This window comes from Anoplophora glabripennis, unplaced genomic scaffold (genome assembly GCF_000390285.2).
Source record: "Anoplophora glabripennis isolate ALB-LARVAE unplaced genomic scaffold, Agla_2.0 scaffold124, whole genome shotgun sequence".
Classification (NCBI taxonomy): Eukaryota; Metazoa; Arthropoda; class Insecta; order Coleoptera; family Cerambycidae; genus Anoplophora; species Anoplophora glabripennis.
The window spans coordinates 641,029-662,788 of record NW_019416267.1 but is presented as its reverse complement, the minus strand read 5'-3'; the positions used below and the strand labels follow the sequence as shown (position 1 = coordinate 662,788).

Below are 21,760 nucleotides of genomic sequence, written 5' to 3'. Positions count from 1 at the left end.
GGACTCTACACATGTAATGATGTGTAGTGTGATGTGCTTGTTTCCATGGGACAAGACAAAAAAGTTTCTACTTTATTCTTTCATTTATTTAGTCGTGCATGGGCTTATGGTTTTCCAATCAGATTTTTTTAACTACTATGCAGTTTTCCTATGGCATTTAGATGCTTTTATTTCTTAATAATTTTAAAGTTCAAGGAAAAGGACACATTACTGCCACACAGCACATCACTGCATCTGCTTATGCCTTCAATCTAAAAATGTGACTTTGCCGAAAAAATGCCGCCTACTCGGCCTAAAATTATGACTCTGCCTACATATTTTACCTTGATTTATGAAAATCTGGCTCCAGATGTGTGATTAATGAAGGTGAGATCAACCAGCAATCCTTATGATGCCAAATTTTACTGAAATCGGTGGATTTCAAAAAAGTACACCCGCCATATTGGATCAGCCATCTTGAATTTTTACAATGTGAATTCATATTCGTAATCAGCGACCCAAAAAACCCCTTTATACAAAATCTGGTCAAAATCCGCTCAGAATTTGAAAATAGCGATTCCTGCTCGGTTTTTTGAGGTTAGAAAAAAAACCACACGTTCTAGCTCAATTCTGACAGTGGATTTGAATTCAGCAGAGTCTTTTACATAAAAATGTACTATTTGATGTGGAAATAAATTTTTTTCCAAATTTTCCCAGTAAATTTTCATCAATTTTCACTATTTTTCACAAGTTTTTTGAGGTTAGGAAAAAATTGTGACGTGATGGGCCAATTCTGACCCCAGATTCGTGTTCAGGAGGCCAAATTACTACAAAAAATATATGTCGCATAAAAAGTATACCCAACTTTTTTTTTGTCTGTGGTTGTGTTATTATCGAAGAATCGAAAGAAATACATTGATAAAAGATTTTCAATTTTTTTTTGGACTACACGGACTCAGAAAATATTTTCGAACTAAATCAATGTAGAAGTCAGTTAGCTTGTTTAATCAGCTTCAATTTGCTTTTTGAAAGGTCTCCGTACTTTTGTTGGTTACCGAAATATTGATGGTTCAATTAAAAATGACATTTTTGTCTTTAATAATCGATATCTCAGAAACAAATTATTGCATAGTAAATTTAAGGGCGGTTTTGAAAACTTGAATAAATTCTCTGCAAGGATCTATCATGATTTTCGAAGAAAAAAAAATTTCATCCTTGACAATAATTTGAAAAAAGTACAAAAAATTACTTTTTACTGGTTTTTAGAATATCTACGAATACTGATGAAAAGATTAATGTTCAGAGAAATTTTGACAGCTCAATTTTCCCATAATAAGCTTGTAAATTGACAAGTCGATCCATCCAACCGTTTTTTGTCATCACTAAAAAAATTATAAAATATTTTTGTTCCCTTAATTTTTTTCAGTAGTGTATAATGGAGAACGACTCCAAACGGATACAATTTTGAAAAAATGAACTTCCTAACAGTATAAAATAAGGCGGGCATTGTTGTAATTTAAACATTTGAATGAGAATTTGATTTAAATCAAAAGTGAATGATGAGTGAAATATGTAATTGAAGACTAGAGTCTAGAAAGTCTAGACTTAATAATAAAATTAGTTTTTTTATGTAGATAGATAAGTTCTGTTTTCATGTTGCCAAAAAATAGTATTTATTTTCGAAAGAAGAACAAGAAATTTTGCACTACCCTGTGACAAATGGGAAATGAAAAAAGTTGTACTCATAATATAGTGTTTAATTCATTTTATACCCATTGTTACAGATCAAGAAATTTATTTCGAGTTGATAGATCTTTACAACCAATTTTATCTGAGCTTACAACCACCTCTTGGATCATGATAATATACCCATAGTCCAGGGAACCTTACCACCCACTTTATTAAACACTATTCTAAAGTCAAAATGACATTCTCTTATTATTTGTTTTAATCAATTCGAAAATTAGACCTCAGAAACGATGCCAAACTGTAACAAAAATTTTCTGACCGCCAAAGAATTCGAATTTTGTAACGAATTAATGTTCGGAAAAAAACAGACAGACTACCTGACGACACGCAACCTACTTACAATGTAATAAAGGATTATGATGAGTAACAATGAAGGGAACGCAAATGAATACGTAGGCGGACGTGTCTAAAATACATGAGTACTTTGGCGTAACATACGGAGGGTTATTGGGTACTATTTCTGAGGAAAATATTATGGTTGTTGAATCAATGATTTATTTAGTTGTTAATTTGGTTATTACCAGAATTTTTAAGTTACTCCGAAGACAATATGGGAAGCAAATGCAGAGCAACACTATAATTAATAAAGTGATTTATTTGATTATAGCAAATATATGTTCCCACCGAGAAATATGTTTACCTGAGTGCAAAAAGAAATGTAATAAAATAGAAATACATGTGTCTAGTGTTCGGAAATGTTAGGGCGGCTACAATTTAGTACAGGATTGGCTATAGGAGGGGTTCTCTTTTATGTAATTGTATTCAAATAAAAGTGACATAACCGTTGTCTTCTTATAACTGCACTCTTTACATTTTAAGTGCATAATAGTATAAATCAAAAAGGGGCACTGTCCATTTTTCTACATTAAACGCTTCACATGGAACTTACCATAAAATATATTGGTATAGTACGTAATAATAAGTACCAGCAAAAGTTAACAAAACAATTTCCTAGTCATAAAGAAAGTGATTAACAGTTGTCCTAAGTGTTCCGTTGTTAATCGTTTCCGGCGATTGGTAAATACCCATTTCAAAAACGAAAATGATTTTAACATTTACGGAAGTCACAGGTGCGTATCTAAAATAGTCGAAGCTTTTAATAGATGATTTTTGTACCAATGGTGGAGCAACATCAACTACTTCACATTTTAGTAATCCCACTATCCGCGTCTTGAAGCTTCGCATTGTCGTTTATGCGTGTATGAGTGAGTTTGTCGCTTTTCTTGGTCGAGTGTATGGTACATGTTTTTATGGCAATTAGTAGCATTATGTAGTGTGAACATAGAGAACACGACTTGACTATAGATTTACTGCTACTACATTACAACGCGTATTGCCTCTATGAATAAGATGTTTGTTTATGCAATAGCACTCGTTGCAATGCTTAGGAATTATGTTTGTTCATTGTTGACGGCTTGCGCTAGGTCTTGTTCATTATTAATCGGTTAAGCGTGTACCAAGCAATTCTTGTATTTTCTCAGAAAACCATCCATTGGCGTGAGGTCACTGCGAATGAATTGGATGATATTTTTATTAAATGCTACAAATTATACGGGGTGTTTTGGAAGAAGGAGTGTATGGACCTATGAGCCTATCGTCTGGCTCCTCTGCTATTGATTGTCAAAGCTCTTGAAAAAAAAATTATATTTTTTGTAATATCTGGAGAATGTTACGATGGATCTTAATTAAACTTACTGTGGACTTGTTTCTAAGTAAGACTCATGTTTTGATGAAGCAACCGCGTCCATCCGCCTTGGGCTAGTGGTAAATTCTAGAGTGTATTGGTACAAGAATTACCAGAACTTTCTATTTGGTCTCTGGAATCAATTTATTCTTTTTTATTGATGCATCAGTCCTTATTCGAGATTTTCGTGCTCTTGTAGCATTCATAGTTTTTACACAAAAAATGTTTTCTGTTTCGTTGCGACTTGACAATTTTAGACGTATCGCAGTAAATTTGCCCTTTTACAAGAACCGGTTTTCTCTATGGGACACCCTGTATATACGAAGACGATTTTGAGGTACTTTTGGTCTCATAAACCCGCTTCACAACTCTGTACGGATATCGATTTGTGCGAGAGTGATAAAAGAAATTACCGGTGCAAATTGGAATTTGAGTGTGCTGTCATTTATCAAACAACAGATTAGATTATTGATCAAGGGAAATTATTGTACATGTACAGTTGTTGTTCGTACGCAGACATGGCCGCGTCAAAAAAACACCAATTAAAGTCGTTAAGATAATCCACGTTGAACAGTATACATACAAGGTTTTTTCTGCAATGTGGTCGGACGATTTATTTATACGGCGTCACGGTGTTCTCAGAAAATCTAGGTGTGTGCTAATGTGATTTATTATTTATGTTTCATTTGTTTATGGGAAAATCCTGTACCGGTGATGTTTACTTAATTTCTGCTTCCCGTTGACACGGTACGGATTCGGCTATTTTGCCGAATCGATAAAAATGTCGTAGCGGCTCAAAGTTTTAAACCTACATATTCAGCCGATAGAGCCTTAATTCGATTCAATTTAACTACTGTTTCGAATAAATTATCGTGCCGTATCGCACCGTGTGAACGGGTCGTTTTGGTATTAGAAATTGCCATATAGTTTTTTAAATTTCAAACGCTAAAAATAGTAAATGATTATCGTTTTTTTTACATCGATTTATTTCAAACTTCGCTCGAAAATATATTTAATGATAAGATAAGAACAAAGATAAACCGTGTATAATGAACAGGTAAATATGTATCTTTGCGAGTTATATTTTGCTATGGTCTACCAAGTGACTCAAGCCATAAGATCATTTGAATACACTATATTTTTTTTGCTTATTAAATTATATTTTGAATACTTCTACTATATTTTAATTAAAATTTACTTCACCTGGTAACTTTGCTATCTCAATAAAAATTATTTGACTAAAGAGCCTATTAGAGTTAAAAAGTTTTTCCCCTTACCTTTTATTTATTGTTGCGCGTTGTTTTTGCTGTTATTAGGTTGTCATCCTGAAATAACGAGTTTTATGACATCAGCAAATATCTTTTTTACCCCAATCACTGACATTTTGGACACTAGTAAGTAATTTTTTTGTCGTAACTATGTACACTTGGCCGGATTCAATTATTAACTTTCTCTTTACATTTGTCCTTCGTATTTGAAAAGTTACAACTAAGAGACAAGATATCTAGACAGTCTCCCCATCCCTCGCACTTTTTCTTTTAACTGTTTTCGTATAAAAGAAATCATAAGCCAAAGTTGATAACTTAGGAACACTATAGGTACTGTCACTACACATAGTTACTTCTTCATATGCATCTAATCTTTTACATAGGTACCATTTTTGTCCTTAATATAATTTCTATGCAACACTTAGTTCTTTGTTGGCTATTATTATATTACTGGCAATATAATACGATATTTGCAAGAAAGACGGACAAGGCACCCTTCTTTCTGCAATGTTGGATACAAGATGGCTCTCGCGTCTGCGCGTTAACTATGATTACTACGAACTAAAAAATATCTAGGTAGTTACTGTTACACAATTTTTACTTCGCATTTGATATTTTAACTCGAATAATTGCAATTATAATACAGAGCAAAACTTTCTTATTGGTCGTTCTTATTTTCGTCATCGTATTTTTTTCCTAGCGAATAGTTTAACTTTCTGTGATTTTGATTTAAAAAAATGCTAAATTTGGTGAATCTATCTTCCGTATGAACGTATTTGGAAAAATATATATTTTAGTAATATTTAAGTAACCGAAAAAAATTAACTGAAATAGCATAGTAGTGTTAAAAATGTAATTTTGAACAGAAGTAAGCAAACAAATAGAATGTCCTATTTAAATTTTAAAAATTGTGCCCACTTCCGGTTAATCCGGAAGTAATATTGAATTCATCCATTTGTTACCTGTTTCCTTCATATCCAAAATATGATATTAGCAGCACTAATCGGAAAAGAACTACAGCGCCTTCATAAATGTCTGAGTCCCACGTGATCGGTTTTGATTTGGCGCCCAGTAAATTTGATTTTCTTAAGTTGGTGTTTCAGAAATTATGAAGGAAAAATTAAAAGTGTATTTTCATTATCTCTGAATGAAAATGAATTAAAAAAGAACCTATATTTTTTAGAATCTATTTTTTTAGAGGGTAACCTTCCAAAAATACTTTGTCAATACAGAATGGGATAACAATTCAAAATATCTTAAAGGAGTTTTATTATTTTGTAAGTAAAAATGTAAAAAATTATTTTTTTCTATTGAAGAAAAGCACATTTTGCATATTAAAGTTCAATGTTTGTAAAGAAATGTAATATGTACTCCAGTGGACTATGATTTAACTTTGGGGAATTTTGTGTGGATCATTGACTGCTCTGCATGTTCGGTTGCCTAAAGTCGCGGTCACGTGGCACTCGAGCATTTATGAAGGCACTGTATAAGGGCGAAGGTATGTATGGCTTGGGTCACTCGTATAGAAGATTTAAAATTGTCGACTTTGGGATTTACTTACCGTGTATTCTTAATTGAGACCGTAATTTTTTTATTGTACTTACGAAACACTGACAACATTGTATTGAAAAAAGTAAACGAAAGCAAATGTACATTTCAAAGTTTAATAATAATATTTCAGTGATACTAATGAAAAATTAATAGAAAGTATGAAATTCATGCCATTACTTTTATTTTTTCTTAAAAAATGCCTCAATATGTTCTATAGAAAATGCAATTGATCTGGAGCGTTTTAATTATAGTGTCTTCGAGCGACATTTACCGTGTTTTATAAAGCGAGAACGCATTCGAGAAATTGGAATGGATAACTTTTTGTCATTTCCAACGCACCCATTCGCCAATGGATATGTTGAAAACTGGTTAAAGAAGCTGGTGTCAGATGACTGGTAACCTTGATTTAATAGATTTTTTGCAAGGCCACTGCTTTTGATCACTAGACATTATATTGCCTTATAGCTTATTTATTAAATCTCCTTTCTGTATATACTTAACTCAGATCCATAAATAGCTTGACGAAACTGCTCGGAAATATTCTAATGGTTATTTTTATTGCAGTACTACTAGTCTCCCCGCTACAGGAAGCAAAAGGAGGATAAATAGTAACATAAACCGATCGGAAAGTGTGAAGGAGCAGTCAGAAAAGGTAAGAAAGAAATCGGAAATTTACATTAATAATTACGTTTTTAAGGTAAAATACGATTAAATCGCAAATAACTTTGGTTATATTGTAATTTATTTCTGTTTTGTTTTTCTTTCAATTTATAATCCAAGGTCTACTTTTTCTTTATCTTTTAAATGAATATTTGTCGAATAAATAAACTAAATGCGGATAAATTACAATTAACAGACATAGGTGGCATTACTGGCATTGCAGCTTGACCAAAATCGTCATGTCCACGAAATGCGCAGATCAAGAAGAAGGTACGCGGTAGGATTAACAAAGACAGGAGATCTTAATAGTAGGGCAATAGGTTGAGGCAGAAACTCGCGAACTAGATGAATTTGGTCAAGTTTTACTCAAATCAATCAAAATTTGTGTTATAACTGCAAAAAATTAAATAATAATACCAATTAACTTAACCCTGCCAATTTTTAATTAAAATAATAAATTTGAACGTACATTGCGTTTCTTTATATTGCATCCCACTAGAACTGTAATTTTTGAAGATGGAAAAATGTTTAATTCCCTCTATAAGTTAAGTGAATTTTGCTGAAGCCCAAAAATTTTGTACCAGAGCAAACAAATGAACGCAGCAAAAGTGTCAAAATAAACTTCTAGGTCTATGTAGTTCTGTGTCTGATTGTAGGGAAGATATGGCCAAAAGAATCTGCCATAATCTCAAAGTTATAGAAAGAGATTATTTTAGTTCTTGGACCAACTAAGATTGTGAAAAAATATGCAGGCTATCCATTTGTTTGATCTGAAACTTTATAAAAATTCATAAACAAAAAATGACAGATGTAGGTGGGGTGCAAAATATGTGGTATACACTGTACTTATATCTAGTCTTATTTCATAGTCTAAGTAGTGTTTTGGGTTTTTAATCTTGATACCTCCCATTATTTTCAACACTGATTGGTATCACTGTATACAAACGGAATCAATTTTTACATTCATTTAATTCAGTTGTCGATTCAAGTTTTGTTAAGCAACGTTAAATATCTTTTGACAAACTCAGCCATTTAGGACAAAATCATAGGAATATTTTTTTCTTTTAAATTTAAAAAATCAATTTCGTCATGATATCTGATATTCTTAAGGGTCATCCTCTATTAATTTACCAGTCCAATCCTATGTTTAAAAAAAAAACGCAGTAATAATTGACCAACCATTCTAACCAATCTGTTTTAAAATTGATCTTTATATATTTTGTTAATTTGACTTTTTAAGGACTAAAATAAATATTTTTAGGACAAAACCTAAATCTGTTGGGTTGGGGAATAAGTAATGCCCTTTTTTTTCAAATTTAAGAGGTTTCATTTTTAACTCTACAGTTATCAATAGGCTAATCAGTCCATCGTTATTTATGACCTCCTCCCAACGTCCAATAGTTTTTCGTTGCCTCTTCTGTAGAAATCCTTTGGTTTTGACTCGAAGAACTCATCCAAACAAGCTCTTAACTCATTATCATTGTTAAAAGAAGCACCGAGTAAGGAGTTTACAAATAGTGGAAGAGTGGAAGGCGCGAGATCTGGAGAGTAAGGCTGGTGGGGCAGAACCTCCCAATTCAACTCACGAATTGCCATTTTGGTCATATTGGCGGTATGTGATCGTGCATTGTCATGTTACAAAAGAACTTTGTATCCGCCATCAGGTCTTTTTTATTGCAAAGCTGCTTGGTGTTACCATAGTTGTTCTGCGTTGACGGTTTGATTGTTTGGTAAAGGCTGATTTTCATTTAGGGTACCTACTGTGCTCCGACCATGTTCCGTTCATGTTGTGTAGTCTAGAATCTCAAACTTATATTTCTCCGTATAATAACACGGAAAACATCAATTCTCTTTTTCATTTGAACTGTCCTGTTACAACTGTGCGCTAACCGTTGGTTGCCAATTGCTCGAGGAAGCGATTCGCAACATGGGACCTGCCAGTTGTTAGAAGATATATAGATCTAAATGTTGAGTTCTTCTGAATATGTGGAAGAGGCAATTCTAATAGGTCTCGAAATTTTGGATAACCCATAGGAACTTTGATAGGATCATCTATCAATCTGTAGAAAATTGTGTGAAATTCCCCTTCCTCATCTCTTGCCCGGTACAAGGGACGAATCCAGAATCTTTTCTTTCTCCTTTTCTGTTTTCGCTCGAGAAAAATGTAAGCAAAACATGTTACCACAACGTCTTCCTCGTTCTGATTCATTTCGTAAACTGGCACGTTGTAGTTTGACAAACAACAGTGCTTGAACGTAAACTGAAAATGCACGCAATACGACACGACAGGTGCACAGTGGAAACACGGTATGAGTATGACGCTTCAAATGAAAACCAGCCTTAAGAGTCCGTAATAAAGAATCCATTTCCAATCCCACCAGACGCATAACATTGTCTTTCGAGGATGAAGTTCTGGTCTTGTTCGCACAGTTGCTTGTTTTTAGGAATTAACCATGCTTTCCGCTCCTTCAAGTTCACATACAAACTCCATTTTTCATCACTAGTGACAAAACGATGAAGAAAACATTACCTTATGACAACGGGCTGATAGATGACGACAGCGCAAACCAGCGGTAGTTGTAGAGGGTTGATTCTTAAAAACGGATATTACTTATTCCCCAACCCATTATAATAATTATTATTAGTATGTGAAATACTTAATACAATACGTACGTTATTAAGAACTGAATGAAAAATAAACATACCACATTTGTAATATTCGCTGAATTATTCACTAAACCTAAATAATAAACGTCTTTTGTTTTCAATATCCTTTTTCTTTTCAGAGAAAACAACGGCGGAATATTAGCGATCCCTCACATAATACCACAGGGTAAGTTTGACCAATTCCTTGTTTAAACACTGGTTTTCGCATATATGCATGTAATATTTTATTTAATTTATACCCACAAGATGTCACGGACTTTGATTTAAAGTTTTTTATATTCGCCAAATGCCATAAAAACACGATTGATGACAACAAACCTATATTTCCTTAATGAACAGGATTTGCTCGAAACAAATTTGCCTGTGTACTCCAGCATTAACTAAATTCTAAAACTTATTTAGTTGAACAAAAGTAACCTTGAAAATCTTTGGAAATTTTCCTGTATTTATTCATATACAGGCGAGAATTATGAGTTATCTCCAACTACATTGTATGTGAGGAAGAAAAAAAAGAAACGCGTTATTTAATTTGATCAAAATTCCTAATTTTAACTCCCTCTACTTTTTTGTAAATAATTATACGAAGAAATCAGATGGAGTAAATTATTCATGACGGGGTAAATCACTTTTCATAAAATAAAATTTGCTTAACTTTTGAAGTGAAAATAAAATGGAAAGGAAAACACATTACAGCGAAATATTAATTGGGATATTTTAAATACGTATCAATGGTAATTCACATTTTAGTTATAAAAAGCTTATTTTTGAAAGGAAGTGTGCAGTTAGCGGCAACATTAAAATATCTCCTCTAGTGACTCATAAAACGTGCAGCTAATCGATGATAAACCCGGGACTAATAAAGGTAATCTTGTAGACGCAGGCTATAGAGTCCTTTTACATTCACGACGAATCCTTTTGAGTTTTAGCGACGGCGCAATCGATTCCTCGGCGACCTTCCCCTGCGGATTCGTCGCTCCTCGCTGACCCTCTTCGGACAATGTTGCCGAATGTTTAAATTTTCTACTGTATTCACTTTGTTCAAAATTAATATTTGTCCTACCTATCCATTAACCTCGAAAAACTTTACACCTTTTCAAAGTTTACTGTTACTAATGCTACTGCTAATTTAAAATACACAAATGATAATTGTAGACTATCTATCTAAGTTATAGCTACTTGCTGTTCCACGAAGTACGATTTATCAACAAATCTATTGGTGGGTTAAAAGATCGACTTTTAGAGAGTCACTATTATTTAGGAATTATTTGGTTATCAGGCTTCCATTGGTTGAACGATTTCCAGGTCGTTGGTTTAGTCTTGACATTTCGAGAGACATATCTCTTTCTTCAGAAGATACTGAGTTAAGAAATGTCTTGGAGGAGAGGGCGATATGTCTCGAAAGAAAAGAAACCTAAAGCGACTGGTAACTAGTCCCAAAACTGTTCAACCAATTAGGCGGTTCTATTCAAACAAAAATATCAAATTATTAAATCGATTCAGATTAACTGCTTATACATAATTGACTTTTAAAAATAAAACAGAGTAGCATCACGAGAACAAAAGTTTGACCTGTATTAATAAAAGAGCACAAATATCTCACCCCTCATCTTGAAATACAAAGTATCGTTGCAATAGAACAAATTATTTCCTGGATTATAAAAAATGTAGCTATTAACAGTTATGTGTTGAAATAATCATACCAGTGTCGTAATAATTAGTAATGTTCCTGTTTTTATGTGCGTGTAAGCGTCTTGGTTTAATCGAGATAAAAGGATCTTTAAAATATCAAGCAGTCATTTTAGTTCTTAGACTTTTTGTCATTGACACTGTTCTAGCAGGGGGTAAGAGAAAATGTGGGTTACATTCATTGAAATGTTGAAAATAGTTGTGCAGAGTTACTAACTTTTTATTAAATACAAATTTAGTTGCGTTACTTTTAACTTATAGATAGACTTTAGGTATGCTTATTGGTAGATATAGTTTGCACTATATAACTCTCATTTAGGCTACGTTTTAAAATAATCAGATGGGATGGAATTCTTATACACCTTTTCCATATGGATATCAGAAAGCGTTAATTGTATTTCAGTCTAGATAATTTTGCATTTCAGAATATATAGTGAATTTCATTTTAGGAAACGTATACTTTTGTAATATTTTTTATGCTATGCTTTTTACGATGCTTTTCTTTTATGATATTTATAATCTTATAACTTTTTGTACTGTTGTTTGATGTATATCTGTTAATTTAGTGGATACTTTAGTGGGTTTTTTCGCCTGTTTGTGTTCCAAATGTAAATAAATAAATTTCATTTTAACATTTTTTTATTTTTCAGAAATAATTCAGAAAATTCGTTTTTTACAAAACTTAATTCAAATTTGTTTTTTAAATTATATGAAGAACATCGAATTAATTTATTATTTTACCTTCATCTAATACAGTTTTCTGAAATACAAATAACGTTTTTTGGAAATCAATTTACGCTTTCTGAAATGTAGGCAAACTAAACGAAGTTTTTTAAAATCGAGTTGAATAATTCTGAATAAAACTAATTTAAATTCCAAAGGTTGTTTTTGAAATTAATTATTTAAAACTGTAAGGTGATATTTTAGTAAATTTCTATAATAATTTTATAACCTGTACGAATTCAATATAGCACCTTATTTATCTACAAATCCCAGCATCCCCAATATTTTATTGGTACGTTATTTGGCAACACCGTGTCCCCGTCGCTCTGTATCTATTTCGGTGCCGCATTTGATAGTAATAAATGTTTGGTGATTCCCTATTACGTCCCGTTACGTTGATGTGTTATTGTTTATGTTATAGGTGGTCATATTTCCAATATGATTTTCGGAACGTTCGTTTTGTAGTCCAGATTTCAAAAATGAAAACTAATTCTAGCTGGCAACGAGGCGTTTAGTTTGTTGTGGATTCTGTGTTCGGTTATCGCACCTTCATAATCGATTTATTTCGCGGAATTTTCGATATAAATTCGACAAGCTAAAGTTAATGTAAATTTAATATGCAGTTTCCTGAAACAACGTTTTTTCTTTAACACAAACTACTTATTCCCGGGAGAGAAAAAGTAATGACTCAACAAGATGACTCTTCCTTGAAATCGCAAAGGTAAAATGTAGGAGTATTTTATTTACTTTTCGTTTATTTGGCGTTTTCTTTCAGAATTTATCCTGTCACGGTTGTTTTTATGGCACGTAAATGCGCTTTAAAGTAATAAAAAGTTCTTTATTTTATTTCTGTTTATTTCTAAAGCAGTAAAAACGGTATTTCACTTCAATATGTGGGGTATAAACATTTTATTTAGTTATGTGAATGTTAAATACATTTGCAATTGCAACTATTTTTTTAACCTAATGGTATGATACTCCAAATTTGACTACTGACAAAGTACTACGGTAGACTTGCCCAATGCCCATATAGTTTAATAAAAAATAAAAAAACTATTCATTGGAACCAATTTTAAATTCTAATAGTGTTTCCTGTTTTGTTAAATTAATTCTTTTTTTTAATTTCTTGTGCTATTGCTAGAATGGTATTAAAAACTTTGCGCCAATTTACTCCTAATTGATTTGTTTCATTTTTTTTAGCGGAGATGTGGATTTGGATAGGCAACCTGGTTTATCGAATACCGATTCTGGTAGTTCTTCTAATTCCAGTATATCGTGCAAGTGAGTAATGTTTATTACAACAATATCACTAAAAATATTGAGGTTATCCATGTCGATAAAAATCAATATTCTTTTCAGTCACGATATTTATTACAATTTTTTCAATACATTTTGGTTCTTTCACTACAATTTTCATCATAATTGTATTATATTTTCATAATTATACATCAAAATATAGAAAGATCTACTTACATTTTGATCTGTTAGATTTTTCTACTTTAACCCCACTTCTTGATTTATTTGTAGTGGCCGATTATCGGAGAGTCCGAGTAACAGCGTCGATACCGTCGGCCAGACGGGGCCTTCACGAGGTAACCTCGATTCTGATAGTGACATGGATGTCGAAGCAGAACCCTGGCAAAGCTTCGTACCACCTGAAGAACTAAGAAATCTGCCACCTCACGAGAAGAAGAGACAGGATGTCATTAACGGTAAGCAAATTCATCTTACTTAATTTTATACAGGCATATTTACGATTACTCACGAATTAGGTTTGTGTCGTTGCATTAGGTCTTGTCCACTATCGATTGATCACATTCCTACAGAAGTGGTGTCTAGACTCCCGTTATCTTTCAATTCTTCTAGCGAACCTCTTGATCTTATTAATCTTTTATAACCCCAAGATTTATCAAAAATCAATGTTGTCTTCGAAATAATCTTTTACTTATGTGAATTACAGATTTTGTCAGTACACTTATTCTTCAACAGCAGTTTTAGGCGATTTTTCCGTACTGTTATCTCCACATCATATTTTGTGATAACACCAACTGCGAATATGCATTTTCATTTTCCTTATGTAATTATGTTACAATATTCTTGAGAAGTGAAAGTTACCATTGTTACCTTTTGCATCAAAATCTTATCTAACTTACTAACCGTGTCATTTAACTGATCAGCAAATAGGAATATTAAAGACTGTGTGTCTTTGATATTGAATTGATCTATGGTCTAAATCAGTTGACCATTATCGAATAGTACTGCACAGGCGTAACATTGAGAATTAGGACAATAATGGAACAAATGAATTCGGATTTCCTTGAAATTTAAAAATATTGCTGGATAAAATACCCTTTATAACAATGAGGGTTGCTTTCGGTGTGCAGCAAAATAAAACTCTCCCAACGGTAAAATAAAAGTATTTTTGTTGAAAACAAAGTTAACGAAAAGGAGTGTTGTCGAGGCGAGCGTTCGCTGGAGAGTCGTGGTGGTGTGGAGTCCCTCGCAGATATAAGTATCTGACCCTTGGCGCCTATCTGCCGTGGTCCACTTCCGGGAACCATATCCCGCGTTGCACATTGTTTCTTGTCGCTTGCAACGGTTAGGCTGGCGCTCTTGACGTGATATTTAAAATGGGTCACATGCGGACATGTGTACCCACAACAATAATTTTTCTAACACCAAAATACACTATTAGACACTATTACGATGATAAATAATAAATAATTCCATTTCAGAACTCTTCCACACCGAGGGCTCTCACGTTCGCAACCTCAAAGTACTGTACAAAATCTTTTACAAGAAACTTCAAGAGAGCCAGATCCTTAAGCCTGAAGAATTAAACCTAATGTTCCCGAACATAAAGGAAATGTTAGACCTTCACACGGAAATCAACAAGGCGATGAGGAGGCGGAGGAAGGAGGACTCCATTGTAAAGGAGATCGGCGACATATTGGTGAATATGTTCGATGATCGTCAGGGAGAGTCGCTCAAGAAGGCTGCCGCGAACTTCTGTGAGAGGCAGCAGTTGGCTCTTGAATTCATAAAGAGACGTCGGGAACGCGACTCGAAGTTCGACGCCCTGCTGTCGGAATGCGAAAAGAAGCGACAGTGCAGGTATGTAGACAGTGTAGAGAAAGGAATTTTATGTGATTAACTTTTTTCTGTTTTAGGCGATTGCCTCTTCAGGGTATCCTTCCCACGGAAATGCAGAGGTTGTCGAAGTACCCCCTTCTCCTCGAGAGACTCATCAACAGTGTAGAAACGAACACGGAAGAACAGTCCCAGCAAGAGGAGTTGGTTATGTTGAAACGGGCGCAGAACTTGTCCAAAGAAATTTTGAACTACGTGAACGAAGCTGCCAAGGTAGCCCATAATAGGCATAGGTTAGAGGAGATTCAAAAACATCTGGACAGCAGTAATTTTGAAAGATCTGAACTTCAAATAGCCCAAGACTTTAAGGCTTTAGATTTGACGAAGTTTAAATTAATTATAGAGGGTGGCATGCAACTTAGAAGGCCTAATAAACCAGTTGTGCCTGTCCATATATTACTGTTAGAAGAAGCCGTTATAATCCTTCATCGGGAGGGCGATAAGTTTCTGCTGAAGTTTTTTCAGTCGGGGTCCAATGCCCAGCCCGCGCCCCTTTCTCCAATCATCAAAATGAGTACACTTATAGTCAGGACTAACGCAGTCTGTAAGTATTTCGCTTTTAGCGAATAAAAAGGTCAAATGCTGATGCAGTTCTTTTCTTTTTTAGGCAAGAATTCTCTCTTTCTCGTCAACACGTCCACGAATAATAGTCAGATGTATGATTTGATAGCGGAGGATGAGATCAAACGAGAAGTGTAAGTATTTTTAAATTTACTTTTTATATTTAATTTAACGCAATAAAATTTGGTACTCGATTAAGTTTGAAGATCTTAGTCACTTCGGCAGCTCTAATGAGATTTCACGTTCAAAAAAAAATTCACTTAGATATAAATTATTAGCAAAGTGAACATCATCCAAGATACTTTATTAATTAATTCAAGCTTATATTTTTGTTCAACTTTCAATTAAAAATTTTGACATTTAAAAACTGCAAAATTATTTCTTATCTTTTTTCGTTTTATTTATTATTGTTGCATATGTTTATTCGTAAACAAGCGAACATTGAAAATATTTGCAAATTTATTATGTGTAATCTACATTGCAGTCTATTAGTCTATTGTTCTTGACTTTTAAGAAAATGTCTGAAACATTTCCACTTTTATTTTCGAAATGACATTATTTTGTGAGAATCTTCCTCCTCTACTTCACGGCGATTCAAACATTCATTAAAATATGGTTCCCTGTTCAGTTTGCATTTTTTTTTTAATTCGGCCAATTGTTGAGAAAAATAATTTTGAAAATATTAGACATTCTAGAAAGGTAGGCAAGTCCGCTTGTGTGTTTTTTATCTTTCTCTCGGACACGGGCGGAATTTTTTTAAACCCCCTGCACATAAAATCAAATTAATGTGACTCATTCGCGAACTATTTCGTTCTGCATGTTATATGAAAGATTAATTCAGTGTAAAAAATTAAAACATCACGTATACAAAATTTGTATTTTACGAATTACATGGGCCGACAAAATTTGGCCGAATTTCTAATCCAGAAACCAGAATGTACTTTTCCGAAGGATTTTGGAGCGCTGAATTCAAATCCGAGGTCCAAATTTCTAACCTAAAAGTGCCAAAATCGCGATTTTTTGACATATCTGAGGTTATTTTACATGGGTAGGTAATTTTTTTTGCCAAAACCATTAGTGGGGTCTTAAAGTCTGTACTTATTCTTTTAAACGCACTTGGATTTATCCCGATATAATTTTTCGTCTTTGAAGAAATATGTTGAAGTTTAGTAGTTTGACGATTTTTGAATACTGTTACATGTTTTTGGGGTCGCTGATCATGAATCTGACTCCAAAATATTCAATCACGCCAAATTTTGCAATAAACTTTAGAAAAATGTCTAAAAATTCGATATTTGACCGATATTTTGCGCATCAATCTGGAAATACTTTTACATGGAAAATATGCTAACATGCTCAATCCCGAGCTCATAAACTTCAAATCCATAAACTTTAAAAATCGAGAAATAAGTCAAAATTTCAACGTGATTTCTCAGACGAAATATGATAAATCTAAGTGCTTTTTAAATAGTGAGTATAATACTTTAAGATCCTAGAGAATCTTCCTCCCCTCACTTCACAGCGATCCAAACATTCATTAAAAAATGGTTCTCTGTTCAGTTTGCATTTTTTTAATTCGGTCAATTGTTAAGAATAATTTTGAAAATTTTAGACATTCTAGAAAGGTAAGCAAGTCCGCTCGTACATTTTTTGATCTTTCCCTCGGACACGGGCGGAATTTCTTTAAACCCCCTGCACATAAAATCAAATTCATGTGACTCACTCGCGAACTATTTCGTTTTGCATGTTATGTGAAATAATAATTCAGTGTAAAAAGTTAAAACATCACGTATACAAATCCGAATCTCTAACTCAGAAACCAGAATGTACTTTTTCGAAGGATTTTGGGGCGCTGAATTCAAATCCGAGGTGCAAATTTCTCTCTTGGCTCTGGTTTTCGAGATATCCTACCTAACCTAAAAGTGCCAAAATCGCGACTTTTTGACATATTTGAGGTTATGTTACATGGATAGGTAATTTTTTTTGCTTAAACCATTAGTGGGTTCTTAAAGTACTATACTTGCTCTTTAAAACGCACTTGGATAATCAGGATATAATGCTTCGTCTCTGAGAATTCGCACGTTGAAGTAGTTTGATTTATTTCTCGATATTTGAATATTCTGGCAACACAGCACCACAAACCTAAATACATCGCCACCCGGAAGTAGTAGTTTTTGGGGTCGCTGATCATGTTGAAGTTTAGTAGTTTGACGATTTTTGAATACTGTTACATGTTTTTGGGGTCGCTGATCATGAATCTGACCTCTAAAATATTCTATCACGTCAAATTTTGCAATAAACTTTAAAAAATGTCTAAAAATTTGATATTTGACCGATATTTTGCGCATTATATCAATCTAGAAATACATTTACATGCAAAAGAGGCTAACACGCTCAATCCCGAACTCATAAACTCCAAACCCATAAGCTTTAGAAATCGAAATCGAATAAGTCAACATTTCAATATGCGATTTCTCAAAGACGAAAAATGATATTAGGATAAATCTAAGTGCTTTTTAAAGAGTACTATAATACTTTAAGGTCTCATTAATGGTTTTAGCAAAAAAATTACCTTTCCATGTAACATAACCTCAAATATGTCAAAAAAATTCGCAATTTTTACACCTTTAGGTTAGGATATCTCGAAAACCAGAGCCACGTGAGAAATTTGGACTCGAATTCGAATTCAGCGCACCAAAATCCTTTGGGAAAGTATATTCGTGTTGTTGGGTTATCTTGTCGGCCTGTGTTATCAATATTTTGTTCACAAGAATATTATAATATTAATTTTTTTAATAAACAATAGATAATCTGAATCGTACATACAGACTTTATCTTCTTGTTTCAAAAAATTCTACGCAAAAAACCTCTAGGAAAAATTTAAGTCTGCGCCAGCGGACTTGCGTACCTTTCGACTTTAATACATTTTTAAATTTTCAAAATTCTATTTCTCGAGAACTAATTGACAAAATTAAAAAAAAGTTTTAGTATATAGAGAATCAAGATCTCTTTAAAACAAGGTTTCACATGATTAGCTTTAAAATTTAAAAAAATTGAGGATATGCTCTACGATATGAAAATATTCTTTATAGTTCTATTGTCCAATTGACTAATTAGATTTTTATTACACTGAACATTTCACACCTCTATTTCGTGGTCTACAAATGTTCTTTTGAAATTAAGAACAGTTTTTTCTTTGTAGGTACCGTAGGCGAAATTATATCCGAATATTTTGACATTTAGGACCATTGCAAAACACAGTATATCGTTTCCGACACTTTATTTTTTGGCTTTCTTAGATGTTAAATATTATGTGTCAAAACGAAACATTGTAAAACACTTTCGACACAACAAATTCAGTGTTAGTTTGCGTCAACTAAGCAATTAACGTCAATGCTCCAATGTGACATAAGCTAACATATTTTTTTACAATTTTAATTCCAATTGTTCAAATTGTCAGGATTAATTTTTAATTTTATTCATAATTTTGGTGTGAAATTTTCTTGCCGAATACTGTGCATGCTTAAATTTCTGAAAATATTCTCTAGTGATATTGTCAAGACAATTATCTTTGAGACGTGTTTAAAATTTGATTTTTATGACAAAGTCATCAAATACCATGCTTTGGCGAAGACAATTTAACTTTAATAAATAAATTCATTGGACTATTTTTGTTTCTTAGAAAATTTTCTGACCCGAAAAACTGTGGCGCGTTGATAAATGTACATTAGGGTGCTTCGTTTGAAACGTAAATTTTTTTTCGCCCCTTTCACAAAAGATTTTTCTACACATTGGAAAAAAGTTATCACCAAATTTCAGCTCTTAATCGAAGCTTAGATACTGACTATAGAAATTTAATTTCCTATAAAATGTTATTTACGTTTTGGCTGCAAGTTTAGTCATTTATTTCTCATGAATGCAAAAGTCGATAAAAATAAACTTTTTTAGCAGTGAAACAGTTCACATAGATCCAACTATGGGTATTTTCAGACAACAAAGATCCCCCTGTAATTATCGCATATGGTCAATAAAATAACGTGAAATGCAACTGAGATATAAATAATTTAAAATAAACCATGTTTACTTGTTAAATGAGGATATTTTAAAATGAAATGGAGAGTACTTAAAATTAAAAGTAAGGGCTGAAATTTGGTGAGAGTTTTTTCCCCAGTGTTTATAACAATATTTTGTGAATGGACCGAAAAAAATTCGTTTCAAACGAAACGCCCTAATGTACATATTATAATTTAGCAATAAATTCCTCAAATACTGTTTTAGGCAGTAACCTTTCGCCCGTGGTGTGGAGTTATTGCGAAGCAACGTGCTTTCGGAAACTAATTAAATTGTTTATTGTCAATGTCCTTGGTTTGTTATCGCTGATAACGTTATTTGAGAACAAAAATTGACGTGTTTCAGAATTAAAAATCGATAATATAGGTAGTTGAAAAATTATTTTTCTGCTAAATTATGAATCGCACTGGATATAAGTTTGACATATTATTACGTCAGAATTATACAATTTCGCACCAAAGTTGTGCATTTCGTATTATTCCATACGACCAAACAAGTTTAAATATGTTTTGAAAAATTTAAACATTCTGGAAAGGTAGGCAAGTCCGCTCATGCGTTTTCGACCTTTCGAACACGAATGGATTTTTTTTTATGAATTCCGTGCATACAATGTTAGATTCATGTGAACTCACCCCTGAACTATTTAGTTCTGCATTTGTTACAGGACAGACATAAATAAGTTTGCGTCTGACATAGCTCAACCCACAAATGCGCACTGGACGCTGCTGTACTAAATCGCCGCGCATACGTCTTGTTTCTTCTGGTCGAATGCGTTTTTTTTTTTCAATCTAGAGCAAAAACGCGAAATTATTTGTATACGAGGTGTGACAATTAAGTAATGAGACTAATCCCATAAAAACCGTATATTTAAAAATTATTCTACAACTCTGCCATCCCCTTCAAAGTAGTCCCTTTAGGCAGCTATATAACGATTCCAGCGTGTTTTCCACGCTTCGTAACATTTCTGGAACGCTTCGACTGGGATGTCCGCGAGTACCCTCGTCACGGTCTCTTGGATGTCCGTAACCGACTCAAAATGGGTTCCTTTGACCACCAATTTTGCTCTAGGGAACAGAAAAAGTCACAGGGTGACATATCGGGCGAATAAGGCGGCTGTTGCAACACGGTGATCCCTTTAGAGGTCAAATACTGGGACACGCTGAGGGCGGTGTGGCACGGCGCGTTGTCGTGATGAAGGATCCAGTTGTTTGCGATGTCTGGGGCCCTGTTGACTCGTTTTCGCAATCTTTCGAGTACTTCGCGATAGTAGACTTGATTTACGGTTTGCCCCGGTGGAACAAATTCATTGTGGACGATTCCACGGCTATCAAAAAAGGTAATGATCATCGTTTTCACCTTCGACTTCTCGAATCGAACTCGATCAAGCAGCGTGGGATCGTTTTCCACTTGCTCCAAACAGTCAGACGCGTTGCTCTAGATTTTGCTTCTCCATTTTCGTGACGAGCACCACCAACACACGTCTACTAAACATGACACAGCATGCGAACTAAACAAGCTAGAGCGATGGTAAAAATATCAAGGGAAAGGGAAGGATGCCGGGGAAGGGGAAAGGGAGTTTCAAGGTCGCAGGTTTACCACAAGCGCGGCAATAAAATCAGTCTCGTTATTTAATTGTCACACCTCGTAGATCCGTACATCTTGTTTCATCTAAAAGTCCTAAGTCAATATCAAATATGTTTGCTAAAAATTATGTTAAAATTAAAGCTATATTAAATTTTATTATATTTCGATTTTCCCCTAGAACCAATAAAATAAAATGTGGACTGGTTGCCAATTCTTTAAAATTACTGTAACAAATAGTATTAAATTGATACACGTTGGGATTCTTTTCACTACTATGTAATTACATATGTAGGTTATAGGTTTGTATCCATCCAAATTTGCCCCTCTTTTTTGGCCGGTATCAAACCCTTGTAATTGAATGGCTAACAGCTGTATTCATATTAAACAAATGATAAAACACCCCACTTTCTTGGTACGACAATTTTAC

General features: G+C 33.6%; 1 protein-coding gene across 2 annotated transcripts in view; it reads left to right on the top strand.

Annotated features, from left to right (window-relative positions):
• The window catches only part of LOC108904775 (rho guanine nucleotide exchange factor 12), a 194,936-nt gene that overhangs the window by 150,913 nt on the left and 22,263 nt on the right, over positions 1-21,760 (top strand). For both annotated transcript variants that reach the window (XM_018707450.1, XM_018707449.1), the window contains 7 exons: positions 6,796-6,883; positions 9,678-9,724; positions 13,168-13,248; positions 13,495-13,679; positions 14,703-15,081; positions 15,138-15,661; positions 15,725-15,812. In XM_018707450.1, coding sequence (XP_018562966.1) covers positions 6,796-6,883; positions 9,678-9,724; positions 13,168-13,248; positions 13,495-13,679; positions 14,703-15,081; positions 15,138-15,661; positions 15,725-15,812 — 1,392 coding nt within the window. The remainder of the gene's footprint in view (positions 1-6,795; positions 6,884-9,677; positions 9,725-13,167; positions 13,249-13,494; positions 13,680-14,702; positions 15,082-15,137; positions 15,662-15,724; positions 15,813-21,760) is intronic.